Consider the following 22,529-nt stretch of genomic DNA (forward strand, 5'->3'; position numbering starts at 1 on the left):
TTGCTCCGTGTTGTAAAAGCTCTGGCTCTCTAAGTACCTTCCATGGTGTATAACGCTCTTTTCTACTCGCGCTCACATCTTTTGATTGAAAATTCTGAGTTTTCGACTTGCCTCTTCTATCACTCAATTCATTGCGTCATTGTATTTATATGCGTCATTACGTCATTGTATTTAATGGTCTTTGCATCATTGTCTACTCTATTCATTCAATATTAAGTTTAAATATTCGTGTGTTTAATGCAGGTATGGATGATGAGGAGTTTCTTTCTTCTTTGTCACCGCAGCAGAGACAATGGTACGTGGAGCGTCATCGCTCTGGCGCATCATCGCGCGTTCCTACTCCATCCGCATCTCCCTCTATTTTGGAGCATTCGACGCGCTCCAAAGCTTCGGCGTCGACGAGACGAGCTTCACACTCGTCTAGACACCTGCGCTCTAGTGGTGGCGGTGGCGGTTGTTGTGGGGATTCCGCCACCGATGCCTCCACACCGCCTCATGTTCGACGAGGCTCTTTACCCTCCCCTTCTTTGCCCGCCCCCACACCAGCCACAGCATCGCCATCTACGCCAGGTTTTGCACAGCTGACTGTTCCTAGCAGCTACACACCTCTACCTACTCCGCCAGGGGCCACCCCACTCGACACTCCTCGCTTCGGGGCCCAAACGCCGATGGAGACACCTGACATCCGTACCCCCATCGACACGCTACTAGAGACCCCTGCCGGGACACCCAGGTTCACGTGTCACCGGCCAGAGGGCTTGCCTTACTCCGTCGACTTCAACGACGGCATCATCATGGATGATGACGGCAAGAAGGTGATCTCGCGCATGCGTGGTCTTTGCTCTCAGCTGTTTAGACACTACATACTAAACAAATGGAGTGAAGTACCAAGTGATTTAAAAAACAGAGTCATCAGCATACTTCATGATGAGTTTTCCGTTCCAACACGGGATCAGCGCTTCAATGAAGACCTGATGAAGATTCGAATGCGCGAATACTGCAAACACAAGCGTTCCGAAGTGCAAAAAGCAATCAAGCATGGGTGGAACAGGCCAAATTGGCTCGCCAAAGAAGATTGGAAGAATGCAAAGAAAGCAGCGCGCGAGAATCCCAACAAGTGGAAGCAACAAAAGGATGCAGCCAGAGCGCGAGTAGAGGCAGGGAGCTCGCACCACTTGGGGAGCGGTGGATGGGCATCATTTGAGGCCGATTTTGTAAGTGTTTTCGCATTGCTCTTTATGTTCGATAGTTTAGGGTTTATGAGTTTTTTAATTCTAACATAATGAATTCTTTGTATGTTTTGACAGTGGTCGATGACAGGACGTGATCCCACACCGTACGAGCGCGAGTACGCAGGCAGGAAGGGCTTAAACGCCCTGATGGACATTCTCAGTTCTCACGGCGGCATGGTTAGTATTAGGGTTTACTCTTTTCTATTTTTTGTATTGTTTTATAAATGTCGTTATATGTTTATACTTACTGAAAGCTGTCTTATTGTCTTTTTTTGCAGAATCCGACAGATACGCCGCTTGGACGCGATGAGACGTCTGACTAGACGACGTCAATTTAGCCGTAGCTAGATAGCATTAGTTTAGGGTTTCTCATAGCTTATGTATCATGAGACGGATTTTATACGTCTTTTTGAACCATGTATATTATTACATTTGTCAACGCAGTTCATTTTGCCAATCAATTCTTTATGCCTATGATGTTGTACAATTGTCATTATTACATTTGCCAATCAATTCATTTTGCCTATGATGTGTACAATTGTCAATTTTACGCTTGTCAATTTTGCAAACAATGCGTCTTGTGGGTGACTATTTTGGGTCTATTATCTACCCTTGCACTTTTTTTAAAAAGTGAATCAAGTACAATATGGTTGATGGGTGGCAGGGCATTCAATGCCCTGTCACCAAAAAAAAAAATCTCTCGGGCATCGCTATAACCGTCGCTATTTATGGATCTGTAGCGTCGCTATGAGCGTCGCTATAGACTTCTGTGTAAACGTCGCTATAACCGTCGCTATGAGCGCCGCTATGAGCGTCGCTATATAGCGACGGTTATAGCGACGCTCTCGTAGCGATGCTATTAGCGACGGTTTTAGCGACGCCGGGGGTTATAACAACCGAGTGTATTTCCGTCGCTAACAGCGTCACAAGAGCACACAACCTCTTGTAGTGTGAGGCTAGGCCCACTAGGTGTATTTTTCAAGCATAATTTGGTGCATGAAGGTTCCATCTTCATTGTACCAAAGAGTTTTGTCAAGGAACACAAAGATTGTATTGTACAAAAGTCTCCCTTGATGGGAGAAGCTATAATACAAAGTCTTTTTGGAGGTGGGACCGGATCCATGTAAATCCGGTCCTCAATTGTTGTCAATTGTTCTATTTCTCTCTCTTTTTAGGTATTGTCTATGCCAAACTAGCTAGGTATAAACTGCTATAATGCTTTCTCCAACTAAGTACTCTCTCTATGCTCACTAGGAACTTGTTCTTAATGAAATTCTCACTATGTTATCATTTTTCCACTACACACAAGTTACTAGTGCATTAATTTCTACAAAGCACCTCAAGCTTCTTGGCCCCCAAGTACCTTAAGCACTTCAAGCATCTTAGTCATCAAGCATGACAAGCACCTTAGTCAACAAGCACAACAAGCACCTCAAGCTTGGGCCGGGTTCCCACCTCAATCTCAGCTTGCCTAAAGTCCTAGGTCTAAGGACTTTTAACATTAACCTTTAGAGGTCCTTAATGAAGCTAACCCTAAGGTATTTTAAGCTCCATTAGCTGGCATTGCTCTTTGCTAGAGCATCTCCCATTTAGATCCATTGCCTTTGCTCCCATGCTGAAATAAATCTAAAAGCATGTCTATATTCTTACTCTTGTTCCCTGTTTATTCTCCCAGATGAAATGATCAGTTTAATATAAGAAAATCATTTGGATTAGTTAGATATTATATTTTATGGCAATGGACATTGCTTAAGCAATATTATTTGGGTCGCTTGAGTGATATTATTTGCACCGCTTAAGCGACACTTTTTCATCGCTAAAGACATCGTGTAGCTAATATTCTTACACCATTTTATTTGTTTAGGCGAAGTCTTTTGGCACCCCTAGCAACAAAGATTAGTAGTATTGAATTCTTAAAAAAATATCTTAAGTAGACATTTAATGTGTCAAGTGGAATTTTTTGTGATTACCATTTGTTATTATCATATTCACATAATTGCACTTTATGTGATTGTATTTAAGCCAATGAATGGTGACCTAATAACCCACCAAAATCCCGTCCGACTATTATTTCTTTGTGGCGGGCCCACTTGGATATGGCAAAAACTCATCAGCAAGCCTATCAGGATGTGGAAAATCCCAATGGGAGTACCAATTTGGGTGGTTTTTTTAGGTTAATAGGAAGGTAACTTAACATTAAAAAGTGAATATTTAACGTGATCATGTGTTTTAAATAGTGATCACTCAACATTATTAACATGCTTGCGTGTTTGTAACTATGTTAATGAGATCCCTGAGATTCTTAAACACAAACTTACTCATTTTTAGCACAAAGTAAGACTCTGATAGAAATCAATACTATACTTGGGCTACATGGAAAAAGTTTAAAAGATTTTCTAGGTCTATTTAAGAACTACTCTTTATAGCACCAATGAGTGCATATTTTGATATGTTAAATCCTACGTTAAGATAAACGTCATGACTTCCAAACCACTAGAAATTTTCCATGTTTCACTATATATAAACATTAATTTGTTTAAATAGCATGTCCATATCTATAGAAGATGAAGGATCCTTAGATTCAAATAGCTTATCATAAGAAGAAATAAGCTTTGAGAAGTCAAAGGAAGAAGCAATGTCACATGAAACGGAGACAAATCTAAATGATTTCAATAAAGTGCATGGGCAAAACAATTTTAATGTGGCATGCTTTTTGTGGTAGTTAGCATATTCAAATGTGCACATCTAAAAAAACTCAAACACACGATAAAATTTTCACAAATAAAATCAAAATTTGTCGGAGTTTGAACATTTGGACTCCTTGTTTCAAGAGCTTTTGATTAATATATCATGTGTCAACGATCTTAGAATCTAGCTCATGTTATTGTGTTGGTTAGCATATGTCAATGGTATGCTAATTAGCACTCTTCAGGGCAACTTAAAGCATGCCATGTTAACATGCTTTCACTTGCATACAAGAACATAATGGAATCTATTTCACACAAAAAAATCAAAGATTTTCTTCTTAGATAGTCTTGGTGGGATCGAAAAAAACATATTTATATGACTTCATTCTTAAACAATTGGGAGGGAATGGAGCGATTGCATTTCCTTTGGAATTGCAAGCATTGCTATTGTCAAAAGAAAGAACAAATCATTCACGTTTTCCTTGACAAAGTAGCATTATTATTTTCAAAAGGAAGAACAACTCATTCAAGTTTCAAAATTCCATTGAATTTGACTTGAACAAGTACTTCTAACATAAAGTACTTGCAAACTTGATTTGAAACATAAGTTTCATTATCTGAGATGAAGATCCAATGACTCATAGATTTACATTTGTATCATTGGATATGACTTTTATTTTATGTCAAATAGCAAACCCTTTGGAGGAAAGAACATTGTTTGAGGTGGATATTTTTAATTTATAAATATTGCCAGTTGTACCAAAAGGAAGTTAAACAAATATTGTCAATGCAGCAAATCTCCATTATGGAATAATGTAGAGATTTTAAATCTAAGCAAAAATATTAGATTATAGTAAGATAGTTGTTTGCAAAACAAAAGATATGCGAAATGGATTCTTGCTATTGGCCGTAATGGAAAAATAAATGACACCAATCAAAGAACACTTGATGAGAAAATGTTGATTGAAACAAGTGAAAGGGCCACGGTGGCTTTATATATAAAACAATAAGAAAGTGATAAAATTATTAGGTTGAGTTTAACTAGAATCAATGTTCAAGAAAGGATTTCCTTAGCTTAGCCTTGAGCCGATTGAAAATCAAGACTAGCTGGTTGCAAACCATGGTAAAGGGAAGAAAAATCAGTGAAATATGTGAGAAAATAGTTTTAAAATCCTATAAATTTCAAAATCTTTGCTAGTGCTTCCGATTTGCTTCTTTGCAAGGAGGAAACTGGGGCAACGACTGCTTAATAATAAAGGAGACTTTCTTGAACACTAACTGAAATTAAGTTATAGAATGCAAGAAAAGTCAAGCCATGTAGGTTGTGAAATGAAAGGTGAAATAAAAACAACTCATCAATATATATTTGCATATGTATATATATAAATATAAATATGTATGTATAGAATTAAAGAGAATTATGTAAGGTGAAGCTTCATTTTAGCATTCTAAAACAATAGAATGCAAGAAAAGTCACGACATGTCAGGATGTGAAATGAAAGGTGAAATAAAAAGATCCGTATAATATTTTAAAATCAAAAGAACATTTAAGATAAGTCTCAATCATTATTGTAAACATTGAAACTATGCCTAACTCAACTCTCCTCTAAGGCTTCTTTTAGAAAGCCAAAAATGACGTGAGAAAGGTGATTTCTTGGCTATATGAAGGTACACATAATATAGATTTTTTTCAAAAGTTTTTCAAGAAGAGAGCTATTTTTGCACCAAGAAATGATAAAGTTCATAAAATAATTTTGATGTCTGTGGATTTGATGGAAGGAGACGTAATGGAATATCTTAGAGTAGATTCAATATAGAAACAATATAAAAACAAAAATCTTATTACAATTAAGTATCTCAATAGCTTAAATCTTGGAGGAGGATATCCACCTCATTTTTTAAAACAATATAAAAATTAAAACTTTATTACGATTGAATATCTAAATAGCTTAAATCCTGGAGGAGTATATCCACCTCAGAATGCACCTATCATATTATTGAGAAACATAAATCCCCAAAGAGGTCTATTCAATGGAACGTTTATGATTTGTGAAAATTTCTTCAAAAGAGTTCTTGAACTTGAAATCATTATAGAAAGTCACATTGGAGATAGAGCCTCTTTGCCAAAAATAACGCTCATTCTAAATTCAAGGACTTGATCATTTGAAATGAGACAAAGACACCTTTTTATACAACTCGCTTTTGCACTGGCAATAAATAATTCTCAAGGAAGAAGTATATCTAAGTTGGGAATATATTTATCAACACCCATAGACAATTAATGTATGTTACATCATCAAACGAATTTTCTTAGGAGTTGATAAAGAATATGCAAAAAATCACACAACCAATGTTCTTAATGAAGAAATATTGGAATTAATAAGTAGAAGAAACTAAAGGTATAAAAATGCACTTTGATATCCATAAATTACTTTTTTAAAAATAGTTAACATATTAAAAAATACATTAACAAAGTAAATGTGAATATATTATTAACATTAAAAAATAATACATGAATTTTATGTTGAGTTTAATCAATGTTGATAGAGAGTTGAATAACAGATATTTTCATGTCTTGCTCAATAGAGATGGAGACCATTAGGAAATCATTTTTTCAAGAAACAATCACCTATACAAGAAATTATATTTTTCAAGAAACAATCACCTATACTTGCATCTCTCATAGCTTCTGCTAGTAGGTTCTCAATTTATTACGAGGAATCCTCCAAGATTCCTCCTCATTGTCTTAGGACAAGTGTTGTCGTTGGTATGCTCCCCTTCTCTCAACAAAAGAGGGGTTTGAACTCACACACAAGTGAAGAAGGTTTTAATGTTGCTACCCTACACCACAAGGGCCACTATGGCATTATGCTATGGGACAACCACATTAATTTTCATGATATGAATGCCACTTTCCCTCCACCTCCTGCTTGCATGACCCCCGTGCCTTTGTCCCTTCTGCCTCTTGCTTGCGCCACGCACCTCTGTCCCCCTCTTTTGCCCCCTCTTCCGCCTCCGACTTTGACGGCCTCTGCACTCCATACCTACATCATCTGAGATTCCCTTGTTTTATCTAATCAACTCCAGCCAATACCCCCTACTTGCATGTAGACGGCATGGCATTATGTAGAACTTTCATATAAACAAGAAATTCATGTTGAGGCTCTAAGGGATGTTGAAACCATGTTTTGCTTTGTAGTTCTCTATGTATGTCAAATTGTGCTACTTGACAGGACCTAGTGTGCCAGGGCAGATTGGCGCTAGTGGCATTCATGGGCTCTTCATGGGCAATTAGTGTAATGAAATTAAATACAAGGTAAATACCAAGTGAATTCGATTTGAGTGCAAATGAAAAGCACAAAACATTAGATTCATAATGAAGTATGTACATAGTGATTTTATAGCCAAACACTACTTGATGCTAAAGGATAGAGATCATGGACCTTCTTAAATGTAGTCTTTGCGGACTTCATTTAATGGGGTCTTCATAGGTCATGGATGTATGCATGTATGTATGCCTCATACACTATGTGAGAGATGATTCCCATGAAGAGGTTTGCCATAACACTACTTTTAAAAACCCAAAAACACTATTTCCTTTGCAAGCATTGCTTACAAATTTAAAGAAGAGTTGCAAAACGGCTCTTGCATAATAAAGAGCATAACACATGTAATCCCTATAGTTAATAGTCAAAGATACTTATGTACAAGTCCATGGAAATCAATGTAAAACGCTCTAAAGTTGCACTCACACAATTTAAAAAACATATGAGAGAGAGAGAGAGAGAGAGAGAGAGAGTCGAAGGAAGTACCTCAGTACTAGTAAGTCTTAAACTCAAGAATATTGTGTACTTGAGTCACCGGATGATAGAATATACTCAAGTCTTTAGCTCAAAGAATATTGCATGGGACATATAGTTGACTCTTGAGGACTATAAATATCATCTCTCTGGCTCTCTCTCAACATGTAGGACTTTTGCCCTTTGCATTACTTTAAAAACCCCAAGGACATTACAACCACCCAAAGACATTAGAGCTAGTGAAAACCCCCCCTGAGATATAACAGGAAACCGGAGGCAAAGTAGAATGGACAATTGTAGAAGAGCTCTCTCTCTCTCTCTCTCTCTCTCTCCCCACAAAAGAGGCAAGTACTACAAAGCTCTAAGTATATAGAAAGCCCAAAGGTGGAAAAAAAACTAGAAAACCCCTCATCCATCATATCCCCCCCTCTCTCTCTTCACTGGGAATTTTCAAATCAAATGTGAATAATATACAGTACATAGAGCATGAGAGAAAACATACTACAATGCAAAAATACTCGAGCACAATCTAATATCAGCATTAAAGAATGTGATGCTTACAAAATTTGCTGTCAATACAGCAATTGGTATGATTTAAAAATGTCTGATAAAACAACTAATTCAACGACAATCTGTTTGTGCAAGCAAGACAGGGAAGGGGGGGGGGAGGGGGGGGGACGGGGGGGGGGGGGCAAACAACCCATGATCTTTGGCGACCAGTGTAACTAGTGAAGAGCAAGGAAGATGAGTGTTGGGATCATGATGATGGTTGTCAATGGGGCATATGTCATGCCGATCGATGTCGCCGCACTTGTTGGCTCCGGCGCCGGGGATGGAGACGGAGAGGAGCCCTGAAAAGGGTGAATTCCTGGAATCTCTGGCACGAATGGAATTGTTGGATAGATAGGTGGAAGAGGGCCTAGAGCGTCCATGGGTGGGGGCGCCGGTGATGGTGTCGGCGTTACAAGAGGCGGTGGCAACGGGATGGGCTTATGACGAGAAGACGCTGGTGCTGGGGTCGGAGCATATGTGGGTGATGGTGCCGGAGCATATGCAGGTGATGGGGCTGGGGCCGGCGCAAATTTTCCTGCACTTGCGGACGAGCACAAAGAGTGGATTGCCATGAAAGCAAGGAGAAGAAGCATGGCCTGCGAGGAGGCGACGTTGCGTCGAGGGAACATATTGCCTTCACGAAGAAAGCTAAGCACCCAAAACGCTGCACGGAGAAGAAAAGGATTAGCTTTGAGACAATGTATTGCTCGCTCTCTCTCTCTCTCTCTCTCTCTCTCTCTCTCTCTCTCACACACACACACAAACACACACACAGACGATCACCACGAGCCCACACGCGCAGACGCGCACACAATCTTACCAGCTATAACTCAGAGTCTTCTGGCTGTCGTCGGTTGCAGAATTGTAAGTTCGACTGCGTGCGGACTAAGTAGAGAGAACTAAATATAGAGTACTTCTGAAAAGAATCACATTTTTCTCCTTTTGCCTCACTAAAAATGACCCCCTTTGACCAGCGTCCGAAAAAAATTATTTTCCCTTCCATACACAATTCCTTTTTAATCTTTTTAGCCTGTCCAAAGGCTACAGCGATGCCTTCTCTTTTTGCTGACTAAAATAGAAAAAGTTTGAGTTATATTTTCAAGTTTTTTTTGATAGGCCAAAAAATTTGATTGGTTGACATAAGGTAGTGGGCATTTATTGTTGCAAAATAGTGTTTAAAAAATGATGAAGCATTGAAAATTGAAATGGTGGTCTTGAGAAGGAAGCATCGTGATTCGTGTCTTTGAAAATCGGACCCTCTGGGTTTTGAGGGACGTCGTCACCTTGGATACCTTTGTCTTGGGAGGTGGATGGTCGACATGAAGTGGGGTGATGTTTTTGAGGCCATTATGAATTGTTCTCTCTCTCTCTATATATATCTCTCTCTCATCCCTTGATTACGGACTGACCCCGCTTCTTTCTCTCTTTCTTTCCCTAATTACGGACCGACCCCGCCTCTTTCTCTCTCTCATTTGCTCCATGCCTGTGTAGTCTCCAAGGTTAATGTGTCGTGTAGTGTAGCGACAACAGTTTGCAGTTTGAATGAGGATTTTTTCTCAGCCCATCATTCTCTCTTTCCAACTTCTTTGTGGGATAGGTGAAACTAAGCATGATTTTATTGACATCTTTCTATGTCAATACGATAATAGGAAGGGCTAACAGCCAAGAAGAAGGGATACACATCATCCATTACCACCTCTTTTGGAATGGCTAAGTGCCATCTCCATCAGTGATTTCTTTCAAGATCGAACGATTCTATTTCTTTGAGTACCAGGCAGGTGCCTTGACTACAGGTAAGTGAACACTGTGTTCAACCTCCAGGTACGCATATGATTTGGTTTAATTCCATTTTTGCATATGCTTTGCTTGACTTTTTCAAGTTGGATGAATAAACTTCTATGTTTAATTCATCCTTTTTGCTCTTCAGCAAGATGACAAGGTCACGTAAGAGCCAAGAAATTTGGGTTGTAGTGTCCACAATAAATTTTTTCATACCGCAGCTATAGACCCATTTGTAGGGTTTGATTTGGCACATGTTGTCACATGGGATAAAACATGGTCTAAGAACTCAAGGAGTTTGGTTTATCCAGTGTGGAGCATGGATAGTGAGGGTCTCTCTCATGCACGTCGCATGCGTGTTTACAATTACCTCCACATTCAAGTACATCTTGTACTTGCAGGATGTTCTTTTTTCAAACACCCTTACCTGAGACATATTCCACATGTTGAGAATATGAGTCTCTGGGGATGACACTAGCACCACTATTCCAATTATGTGTCACGACAATGTCCCTATGTGCTGGTCAAATCCGTTTATAAAACCGTTTTGAGCATATCATATCAGGAACAATTTCAATGGCCAGAAATTGTCGAATACTCAAAATGACTTGTTAAACGTACAAGTGCTCCTAAACAACATTAACAAATGGTTGTTTATGCATATAGCAAGGCTATGAGTTGGTTTCATTGTTTGTACTTAGAAGTGATTAATATTTCATCTTTTATTATGGTTCAAACTTTCTAGCAAGGCTTGCAAATGATTGCAACAAAAAGTATTTAGTTTCTTTTCAGAACTATTTACATTCCTCTTTAATGTGTGCTAAGAGCTTCACATTCACCATCAGTATTGGCAAGGATGATCATGGATATACACGTTTGGATCAATTTTTTGCTAAATGCATGCACACTAGGTGTTATGAGCCCTAGTGTTTAGCAAAGGCTAATTTGGAGTGGCATGCATATTCATTACATTAGTGCTATGAAGCATTTTGCACTCTATGTGAAATATCTCTATGAGGTTATGTTTGGATCTACTAATCACCAATAGAAGTCATGGATTGGTTTGGGTGCTTGTGGATCTTTCAAGTTGACCAAGATGGTTATGAAAAACACCTTAATATTTTTGGTTATCCAAGGGGATAGGCAGATTACAAAGTGTAATCTTATGCTAAAGGATATGCACAGTGCATATGTTAGCACAAGAAATCCAATTAGTAAGCATTTATTGCTCTAGTTGGAGTTTGCTTACCATAAGTTAAAAGCATGTTTGCGACTAGGTTTAGTCTCTTCATGTATAATTCATGTTCTTAACCTTGAACACTAGTTATGGTGGGGTTGTTTACTAATGAAAATTGAGAACAAGTCAAGGACTTATATTTTGCTGATAAGTTACATCAGCTAGTTACTTTCATGGAAAGTGAAAAGAGGTACTCTTTCGGGTACATCTTTGTTGTGACAACTCGTTTAGCATGCTCATGTGCATTCTAAATGGAGTCTACGCACTATCTTGGATAGGAGCCGGTAACACAAGATGGTTGCAAATGGACAGCAATGTGGAAAATCAAGATGTTACTTTTGGTTTCATTGAACCTCCTACTGAACCGTGTATCACCATTCTTGTTTTCAAGCACAAAAATGCTTCTCCAAGGGGGGAGCAAGGAGTGTGAGACTGAGGGAAGATAGACATGCTCATAACCACCCAACCTTCTTATATATAGGCCCGTGGACCTCTAGCACTTAGCTATATATAGCCCATGTACCACATGTGTATCCGAAGTTGACCCTTGGTCTTGGCCCATCCTACCTTAGGCCTGGCATGCATACCTTAAAATTTGTGCACAATAAGATAAAGTGAGTCATATAAGACAAAAACATTATACATTAACACCATATTAGAGATTTTGAAACTTTAGATCCAATTTGGGAATTACCAATGTCTTGAAGATTTGGCCATATAGACAAATCCTCAAGGGGTCCACCTAAAAATATGTAAGTGTAGCACGCCAGTTCACCCGGAGGGATTTTTTTATACAACAAAGAGTTACAAAACTACATGTACAACAGGGGTTTAAAAATGGAAAATTGAAAAGGAGTTACAAGTTTATGAAGGAAGAAGGATCTTTAAGTTCATGATGAAGTATGTGTATAGAGGGGTTCTAAAAATACCTCTTGAATGCACATGCTATAGGTATTTTTGAAAGGTGTACCCCCTTGAGACAAATCTCAAACTATTTTTTAAGGCCAAAGACTTCCACAAGGTAGTACTTGAAAAGCTCTTATGAGCCATGCTCTCAAAACTTTGGCTAAGATTTGTCCATGTGGTCAAATCTTAAGCTTGTTTTGAAAGTGGGAATTGGAAAAATTCAAAATTCACCAATATGGTGTCCATTATATACATCTACATGTGCTTACTCAAGTGAGTCATTATAAGCCTTGACAAGGTGCGTACTATCCTTCAGTTGGATTCCTTGCATCCATCTAGCTTCTTCAAAAGGATAATTTTTGAATTTGATAAGATATTGTCGAATAATCTTACCATCTCGAAAAAAAATGATGGCTTCTTGAGGTGGTTCTCCTTTGTAAGGCTTAAGTAAGCTCAGATGGAATACATTGTGTATGATCCAATGATTGGGCAACTTCAATTGATAAGCCATCTCATTGATTGGCTTTAGAATTTGAAAGGGACCATAGTATTTTTTTGCTAGTTTAGCATAATACTTTTTGTGTCCCGTAGGATTCTTGCTCGAGGTATGCCTTAGGCAAATTTAGTAAACTTTAGCAAGACCTAATCACCTTGCTTAAATGTCAAGGCTCTTCTATGCTTATTAGTAGTAGACTTTTGCTTTTTGTGAGAGATAACTATAGCTTCTTTAATCTTTTGAAAAGATTCTTTTAAGTCTCGGCTATATTCATCAACAATGAAGATCTTCCCATGTACTTTGCATAGCAAGGGGAATTTGGATCTTCCCTCAATGACCTCAAATGGTTCTTTTCTTGTAGAAATATGTATACCATTGTTGTATGCATACTCTAGAAGAGGTAGGTTCTTCTCAGATTGAGAACGTTGATCTACTTTTGTAACATAGGCTGTTAGTAGATCAAGGATCGTGGAGTTGGCTATTTCACTTTGATCATCCATTTATGGGTGATAGACCAAAGAGAATTTTAATTCAGTACCTAGATTTTCAAAGAGACCCTTCCAAAAATTAATGGTCATTTAAGGTTCTCTTTTTTGACACAGTGGATTTAGGCAAGCCATGGTCCTTAAAAATTTGTGATATGAAGAGGGTTGTCATTTGATCTGCCTTGATATTCTTTTTGACAGGTGTGAAATGAGCCTATTTGTTGAACTTGTCAAGTATAGTCCATATTCCCATGGATAGACTTCGGCAATTGAAAATGGAATCCATGGATATGCTCTCTCGTGGTGAATCATGGATTGGCAATGGCTAGAGTAATCCAAGTTGCTTCCCTCAATCATATTTTGTCTTTTGGCATATCACTCACTTGGAAACATAGTCTTGTATGTTTTTTTTTCCTGGTAGGCCAATAGAAGTATGTTTCTACTCCTCATAGAGTAAATTTAATTTCTCTATGCCCACATAAGGATGAGCTTGAGTTTCATACATTACTTTCTCACAAAGTGTGTGAGTAACACATAGCCTATTGCCTTAGAGAAGATAACCATCTTGCAAGGTAAATGGTTCTTCTTTCTTCCCTAATGCAAGGGCAAAGATTATATCTTTAAAATTTGGATTAGTAGCATACTCATCTATCGTAGAAGATAGATCATTGTGAGTTTCTACTGTTATAGAATTTACCCATGGCTACCATCACGAAAGTGCGTCGATCACGTGGTTGTGCTTGCTTGCAATGTGAGAAATATGAAAATTAAACTGCAAAAGAAAATTTTCCCACCTCATTTGTTTGTTAGAAAGCTTGGTTTGGGTCATGAAGTATTTGAGGCTTTGATGATCCGTATGTCAAATAAATGGAGTCCCTAGGAGATAATGCTTCCATGTTTCTAGGGCATGTAGGACAACTAACAGCTCCTTTTTATAAACTCCCAATGTTCACTTGTTGAAATTCAATCTCCTACTCTCATATACTATGGCATGCCCTTTTTGAAGAAAAACTATTCCAAGGAAGTTACCGCAAGTATTGCATTGGACCTCAAAGGTCTTTGTGAGATCCGTTAAAGTAAGCACGAGTTGAGGGATAATCTTTTGTTTAAGCATATCAAAAGCTTCTTGCTCCTTTCTAGTCCATGCATGCGTAACATTATGATTAGTTACATCATGTAGTGGACTGGCTATTAATGAGAATTCTTCTATTAAGTACCTATAGTATGCACACATACAATAGAGCTTTGTAACTCACATTAGGAAAATTTTGAACTCATTTTTGGGCCTTTTAAGAGTGCCACATCATCAAAGTTGTACAAAAGAAAGCAACCCGGTAGACCCCTCTAAATATTGCTTAGAACCCCATGATATGACCTATCATTGGAAAGTTCTTGAAAAATGGATTCTAAAGAGCCAAGGTCCGAAAATTTTGGATGACTTCTATGAAAGTTATGCCCTTTTTTTTCAATCAGCCAGGTTTTGTTACCGTTACGGTAATCTAAAATCACCTTTTTCTAGATCTACATGAAGGCAATGTCCGATACATGCATGCTATATATCAATAGATAGCATTTGAAGAGTAGATTCTAAATATCCAACCTCCGACAAGTTTGGAACTTTGTGGAATCCATTTGGATACCAATTTGAGAGATAATATGACCTAAGTAGTGAATTTCTTGCAAGAAAATTTGACTTTTCTTTTTATTAATAAAAACTTAAGCCTATTATCTCTCAAAGCTTGAAAAATTACCTAGAGGTGTTTCTTGTGCTCCTCAAGAAATTTTGAGTAGATGATCATATCGTTGAGAAAAATACTCCAGTGAAGTTGCGGTATGGTCAAAAGATTTTCTTTATCATACAATTGAAAGTGGCTAGAGCATTTATCAAGCAAAAATGCATGACAAGATATTCATAACAACCAAATGTAGTACAAAAAGTGGTCTTTAAAATATCTTCATTGACTATCCTTACTTGATGATAGCCACGCTTAAGGTCAATCCTACTAAAGTAGGTAGACCCTTGCAACTTATCAAATAGATCTTCTACCCAAGGCATGGGGAGTCTATTCTAAATTGTGATTTTGTTTAGGGCTCTGTAGTCTATGCAGTTGTGATAGGTGCCATCTTTCTTTTGCACTAATAGGATTGGCAAGAAAAATGGGGATGAAGTAGGCCTTTCCATCCTTTTTTCTACCAATTCATTCACTTGACTCATAATCTCCTCTTATGGTGCTTGAGAGATTCTATAAGGAGAGTCTTATTGGGAGGTGAAATTCCTAGTAGTAGTTGTATGGCATGGTCATCATCCCCTCGTTTTGGAGGTAACTCTCCAAGGATGTTATCAATGAAAAAATCTTAAAATTGGTTTATGAAATTAGATAAGTTCAATTCTTCTTGATTTTCATCATTATTATTTAGTAAATTAGAAGTGTCATTCATAGACCCTCCAACAAAAATCATGTATGCGGAAACCAAACTTTTCATTGACTTGTCAAAAGCTTGTGTATGTACAAGAGATATGGTGTTACCTTTCTCACTTGCATCTATATACATATCTCTGTCTCTATACTTAGAATGGATTTTTCTCTTAAGAAGCTTCATAGAGGCAGCCATGTAATGAAACCATGGTGCCCCTAGAATTACATCTCATGTTTGAGAGGAGAGATAAAGAACTGTTCTTTATCCACATAAATTTGGAAATGAAAAGTGATGTTCTTTCAATCCTCTTTTAGCTTCTTAAGCTTGTTGGACCTTTTCCATGGGGCATAAAATTTTTGGTGTCCTCTCCTCTTAGGCTCCTTGGAGGAGTGGCCACTACTTTCACTGGGAGAGGAGGGTGATGAAGATGGAGAAGAGGGTGACCTCTTTCTCTCCTTTTTTTGCTTGGGAGTTCTTTCTTCTCTCTTAGAATCAAGATGAGAAGATTTACGTGGAAATATTTTCCTCTTTGGAGGAGTTGGAGACCTTTGTGACCATCGTTTTCTTGGAGCCGCATCTTCAATAGAAGTGTTCGGAGACTGATTGAAAGTTCCCCTAGCTCCCTAAAGTTGTTATAACTATTATAACTTCTTTTAGGAGTGATTACTTCTAATACAAGAGGTTTGGATCTAAGAAAGGCATCCTAAATTGATGTAGGCCTCATAGCTTCAAGGTGTGTGCTCAATGGTTTGCTAAGGCCCTGACAAAAATGGGCAATCTATTGCTCCATTGTAATCTGGGGAGCATATTGTCATAAAGACACATACTTGGTGTAGTACTCCTCCACCGAAATCCCTAGTTGGTGTAAGCCAAAAAAATCATTCATCTTAATAGCTTGGTGTGAAAGATTCCCCCCAAGATGGTCTACTGGTGGGATTGTTTCTACAATTTTGTTTCTACCAGAGTTTGGCATACCCATTGAGGTAGAGCATACCTAGCATAGATTGATTTTCTTGGTCAGTTCTTCCTGCCATAAAGTAGTCTTTCATAGAATCAAGCCATGCTTCAACATCACACTCTAAGTTGGGTCCTTCTCCCTTGAAGGTAGGGAGTTCGACTTGCTTTCATAGTAGTTTCTTTTCTTGCGTAACTATGTAAAGGCTATTCGTGAGAGTATTACCCTTGGGATTGAATAGTGAGGTTTAATATTAAACAAAGATCTACCTACCTAATATGATTTCAAACTTATCTTTTAATCAAAAACCCCATAAGAATGATGCCAAAACCACAATTGATTTCTTGTATGAGAATGTGTTCACAAGATATGGGCTGCCAATAGAAATTGTCAGTGATAGGGGAACTCATTTCCTCAACGAGGTAATTGAGTATCTGCTTAATGAATTTATGGTCATCCATAACAAATCCGCTTCCTATCACCTACAAGCAAATGGACAAGCTGAGCATACAAATAAAATTCTTTGGGTGAGTGGGAGGTTAAGTGTAAGATTCCCCTGACTTTGGGGCTTTCCCCCTCCTTTGTAGGGTCTCTTTTTGACTCAAGCACCTTACCCCCCATGCATGGGAAGCTTCTCAACAACCTTTCTCATTAAGCATGACAAGCACCTTAGTCATGAAGCACACAAAAATAGTAAAAAACTCACAGACAATCCAAAATTATCCTGAAAAAATCAAAATAAATCGAACAATTCATAAAACCTTCAAAAAATTCCAAAAAAAATAGAAAATTACCAGAAAAATTATTTAAAAAAAAACTTTTCCAAAAAATTATAAAAAATCATAAAAATACTAAAAATTTTAGAAAATTCAAAATTTCACAAATAATTAGGAAAAATAAAAAGAAAGTTTTCGAAAGTGCAAGAAAAGCCAGCAAAAGCCAGAAAGAGTCAAAAAAAGCCAAAACGAGGCCGAAAAGTAAAAATAGCACCGCCGAAAAAAGTCAAAAATAGCAAAAGCAAAGTCGGAAAGTAGACCGCACACCGAGCAACACCGCAAGCCGAAAATCACACCTGGCAAACTGCTCAAAAGAGAATCAGAGATCAGCCGAAAAAAAATGAGCAAAAAGACCAACTCCAAGCAGTGGAACGTCAGGCAAATACATTTCAAAAAAATTGCATGCTAGAAATTGACTAGTGCGACTAATTGCGCTGCAAATCAGCTTCCAATTGGACGAACAGACACAAGTCACGATGGATTGCAAATTAAGTTGTTCAAGTCCCAGATTTTCATCAGTTCAAAGTCCAAATCAATTCTAACACAGTCGAGCTAGACTTAATCAACTCTTGTGAGATTGATGAGCAGTCAACTATAAAGGTGCTTTGCCACAAGCAGTTTTATCAAAACTAAGCAGGAGAAATTCTGCTAATCAATACTAGAATCTGCCAATTGACAGTTTATGTAGATCAAGCCAACATGGACTCAAATCAAGTCGAGAGTTCAAGTACAACAGAGCAAGCTAGTAGCAGTGGCAATGCGTGCACAACTGCTACAGAACAGATTTTACGCCTATATGGCTACAATGGGGACAAAGTCTTAAATGCAGATTTAGAAGTTCATAGGTATCTTATGAGCAGTAAAAGCAGCACAGAAGCTAAGATCTTATTGATCAGAGTAAAGCCAAATTCAGAGAACTCCCAGATGTACACAGACTTTAGTGGAGCCAGGTATTGCAAGCTCAAAGACGAAGTGCAAATAGAAGTGCAAAAAATCAACCCAAGTGTTTATCCAAAAATTTGCATAAGTCAGTAGAACATAGATTTAGTGCATATGCAATCAGGATCATTGTACATGGACTACAATGGTCAGATCTATAGTTGAGAGCCAAACTTACAAGATCCAATAGATCAACCAATAGAAGAAAATCTAATTGGAGAACAAAGCCAAAGACGGTATAGAGGTCTAGATGGAGCAATATACAGCTTGTCTATGATGCCTTGGGTCCTGAAACCACAAAAGCTCATATCATAGGAGACCCATGGGCTAGACAATATCAGGACAAAGATAATGCTATTTGCAGCTTGACTTGAGGGATAATTTGTCATGTTTCTCGGAGATACATAGAAAACTATGTGGAAGTTTAACAGATGTCAACCATCAACAATGCTACCCAAAGTGTACCTTCACAATCTCAAAAGGTGAGACTAAATCAGAGCCAACCAATTTTGAACTCTTGCAATGAAGCAGGCTATAGTGATCATCCTAGGAAGGGGGGAGCTGCAAATCCATCAAGTTCAGCTTATGTACGAGGAAATGCTACACCAGTTAGAAACAAGCAAACCCCTTCATGGCAAAGACCATTGAAAGATCATATGGTTGTTGGAAGTTTCCAAGTGAACCATATTCCATCAGAATCTACAAACAAATGCTTATATGAAGATCATCAAGGACCAAAATTTCAGTTGATCTCCACAAGTCAAAGTCAAAAGCCGACAAATCCAATAGTGTTCAAACAGTTACATGTGACCAAGCTCACATATGCATATCAAGATGCACATGGTAACGAATATCAACAAGATCCTGACCTTGTACGAACCCATACGGATGGCCCGACTGAAGTCAAAGACTATCTGAAGATGATGCAAAGCCTTAAACTGCCAAAACAGGTGACAGAAAAGTCAAAGTCAATGGGAGCTAAAGTCCAAAAACCTACACAAAGGTCACCACCAAAATCTCCTCCAAAGAGATAGATTCTGCCAAAAAGTACAGTGGATCTTTTAAGGTCAAAGGTTACTCAGATGCAGGTAGACAATGCTCAACAATTGCAAAAAAGTGCAATATTATAGCCAATGGAGTCAACATCAATTGAAGCAGGCGGTCAAAGCAAAGAAAATGCACATAAAGTCCAACCAAAGGCTGTTGTCATAGCAAAAGAAGTCAATCCAGACACAGATCTAAGAAGATCAAGTGCAACATCATCGGTGAAAACGAAGAAAAGCTATCAAGTGAAGTAAAGCTAGATTTTCAGTTAGACAAAAACCTCATGTCTTTTTGCACTTGGAAAAGATGTGGCCAAACACAACTGGAAGATGCTCCTAAATTTGTGAGCATATCAAGATAAACGAGCAAAATGCTGGGGAATCATCTCCACCACCATTGAAGTAACTTCATAGATCATCAAAGCTCAATTTCATGTGATCACAGCAAAGGATATGCCAGACAACATCATAATGGGAATGCCAATGGCCCAGAAGATGTTAGAGATACGGAATGCAAACATGACAGAGTCATCATAGACATCAAAGAATGAAGACCAAGACTGGTCACCCGCGGACGACAGCACAAAGTCCTCAACCACAGTTAAAATAGAGACTTATGTCAAAGCAGATCATATTGAAAATGGTTCATCTCCATCGATCAAAACTTCAGAAGAGCTTAGAGAAAATCAGGCAATAGCAAGTGCAGATCAAACAGAGCAAAGAGCAACCACGGAAGCTATTGAGCAGAGAATGCCATCAAAGCCAGAAGTTAAGAAGAACCTGGTTGCAGACAATCAAGAAGCAATAGGAAGTCCAAAGATCAATCACACACTGCCAGCTAAATCAGCTGATGTAAGTCAGATTGGAAAACAAAGTCTCAAGCTACTCTCCATAGAGACACCGCTAGATCAAGATGAGACCATGGCAAAATCAACACAAAGATCTTCAATAGAACCAAAATTTCGAGATTCAGAGTTGCAAAATTCACAAGGATCGAAGACAAATCTTGCAAAAAAAGGTAAACTCAAAGTGGACCCTCCACCGTCTAGCAAAGAAATTGTGACAGCATATGCCTCTACATCAAAGAATCCTCATGAATCAGCTTCTTCAAGCAAGTCAGGCTTTGAAAACTTCAAGTCAATTGTTGACCCAACCGAAACCAATAAGGAGACACCCGGAAAAACAAAGATATATCAACCAAAGTACTCAAGAAAGAAAAATATAGTCAAGAAAGTGTTTGTTCCAAGCAGTTTAGTCAAAGTCAATGATCCGGTTTGGATTAAAGACGGGAAATCAACATAGAAAGACAAACACATGGGATGGATAGCATCACAATGAAGCTTAAAAGAACAGGATTACTATGGAAGTAACAGACAGATATGGGTACCAAAATCGCAGGTTAGGGCATATGAAGTAACTTCAAGACCCTCCCAAGAAAGAAGGGCCACAAGGGATCAACCTCGACAATATTCTAGGATACCTAAGAAGCAGGTATACAACAGAACAACATTGAAAGATGCTAAAGTCTACCACAACTTTCAAGAGGATACAGAAAAAAGATGGATCTCAAAGAATGTTCCTCTTAGACAAGGATTTTACACAAGGTATACAAAGATTTGGCTACGAGTCAACCACAAGCCAACTGCAACTACACCAGACCTGCATGAAGATCTTAGGAACTCAACAAGACCTAGAGCGAAGCAAAGTCAACGATGGAGATACAAAGGTCATCAAGAGATTTGGATTCCTAAGTCTTCCAATGCTCCTAGTCAAAAACCAAATGCCGACAGTGAACAGAGGCCTACAACAACATCAAAGACTTCTATAAACAGACCCAATTGGAGAATCAAATAGATAATGGAGTCTTCACAATCAAAGAAGACAACCCAAACAACATGAATGCAGATTCAAAGATGATAAAACAGGTATGGCAAAAGAAACCTTCAATGCCAACTTGGTCCTTCACAAATCCTCATTTTGAGGATTCAAGCTTACTTTTACCTGAAGAAATATTTGTAGTAAGCACAAGAATGTGAAAATTCAAGTTGCTAGGGTGTAAAAAACACTCTTTGGTATAGTCAGCAAAGCTTTAGTCTCAAAGCTTCAAGTCATATTAAACTATGTGCTAAGAGTCATAGTTATTAGGCTTACGCTCAAGCTGGAAGAGTTGAGTATATCAAAGTCATGTTGCTCATGCTGGATGAGATGAGCATAAGAGTCAAAGTCTATTAACTTAGAATTGGATGAGATGAGCATAAGAGTCAAAGTCTATTAACTGACAATTGGTGGAGTGTCCTAGAGTCCAACACTCACACACAGTGCACAGTAAGAAGCACATATCCTCGTCAACGAAAACCATTCTTAAAGGGGTGCCAGCTTGCAAAGCCATGTCATGTGCTTTTATACCTACCATTTTTCTAAAGAACCCCTCAAAATCCTTCTTACACAGCATATTGTTTTCCATGCATTTTTGTGTATGCATAAATAGGATGTCCCATCATTGGACATATGCATTAGACACTCTTTTTGCTTCCACCTATGCACCATGAGTGGACTACAACAGGCAAACCAATGTTCCATCATACTACCCTTTCATATTTACTGCCTTTTTATTTCCATATCTATCAGAAAAAAATCCTTTCAGTACTTTATTAATATTTTCCATGCTAATAAGTACTCTAATAAGTACTCCAATAATGCGCTTATTCCAAAGGTACTTTTTTCCCATTAGGTTTTTTTCCTTTGGTCATCCAGGTATTAGACCCTAATTTAGAACCTCATCATTCTACTTCCCTTGTACATACTTTTCATAAATTAAAAAAAAGCCTCCTCATTATGCTATTACAACGGATAAATGCAACATCATCTCTCACACCAGACATATTTGGACCAATGAAGATGCTGCAGCAGATTGAACCTCATCAACAAATTCAACGACAAATGAAGACAATCAGCCCATCAACAACCAATCAAAACCTTCCACAGCCTCCACGGACACTTCTCAACAGTGCCCGAGGATGGCACTAAAATCGGAAGGGGGGAATGTTAACTGCGTCAATGCCAGTTAACAGAAGCTGCTAAAGACCAAAGACGTACGAATGTACATCGAAGATCAAAGTGAAGAAGCAGTAAAGATTGGAATTACACATTTTCCCAAAATGGTCACATATTGTAAATTCCCGATTTATTTCAAGCCATTGTAATATTCTAATGTGTTACGGGCT

At 38.2% G+C, this 22,529-nt stretch overlaps 1 protein-coding gene across 1 annotated transcript; it reads right to left on the reverse strand.

Annotated features, from left to right (window-relative positions):
* Positions 1-8,242: 8,242 nt before the first annotated feature.
* On the reverse strand, positions 8,243-15,787 carry LOC147417946 (uncharacterized). The gene is made up of 2 exons (XM_086507056.1): positions 15,703-15,787; positions 8,243-8,935 (listed from the first exon to the last, which is right to left on the reverse strand). Exons 1-2 carry the CDS (start codon positions 15,785-15,787, stop codon positions 8,445-8,447), a joined length of 576 nt encoding a protein of 191 aa, XP_086363182.1. The 3' UTR covers positions 8,243-8,444.
* Positions 15,788-22,529: the final 6,742 nt, after the last annotated feature.

Source organism: Adiantum capillus-veneris, chromosome 30, assembly GCF_014529385.1.
Source record: "Adiantum capillus-veneris isolate H3 chromosome 30, ASM1452938v2, whole genome shotgun sequence".
Taxonomy (NCBI): Eukaryota; Viridiplantae; Streptophyta; class Polypodiopsida; order Polypodiales; family Pteridaceae; genus Adiantum; species Adiantum capillus-veneris.

Bases quoted from the DNA above. Each gene is read 5' to 3' on its own strand.
- LOC147417946 (XM_086507056.1), bottom strand. From the start codon at position 15,787: ATGGCTGCCTCTATGAAGCTTCTTAAGAGAAAAATCCATTCTAAGTAT. The intron at 8,936-15,702 runs GTAACACCATAT...TTCTCCGTGCAG, and splicing joins TATAGATGCAAGTGAGAAAG to CGTTTTGGGTGCTTAGCTTT.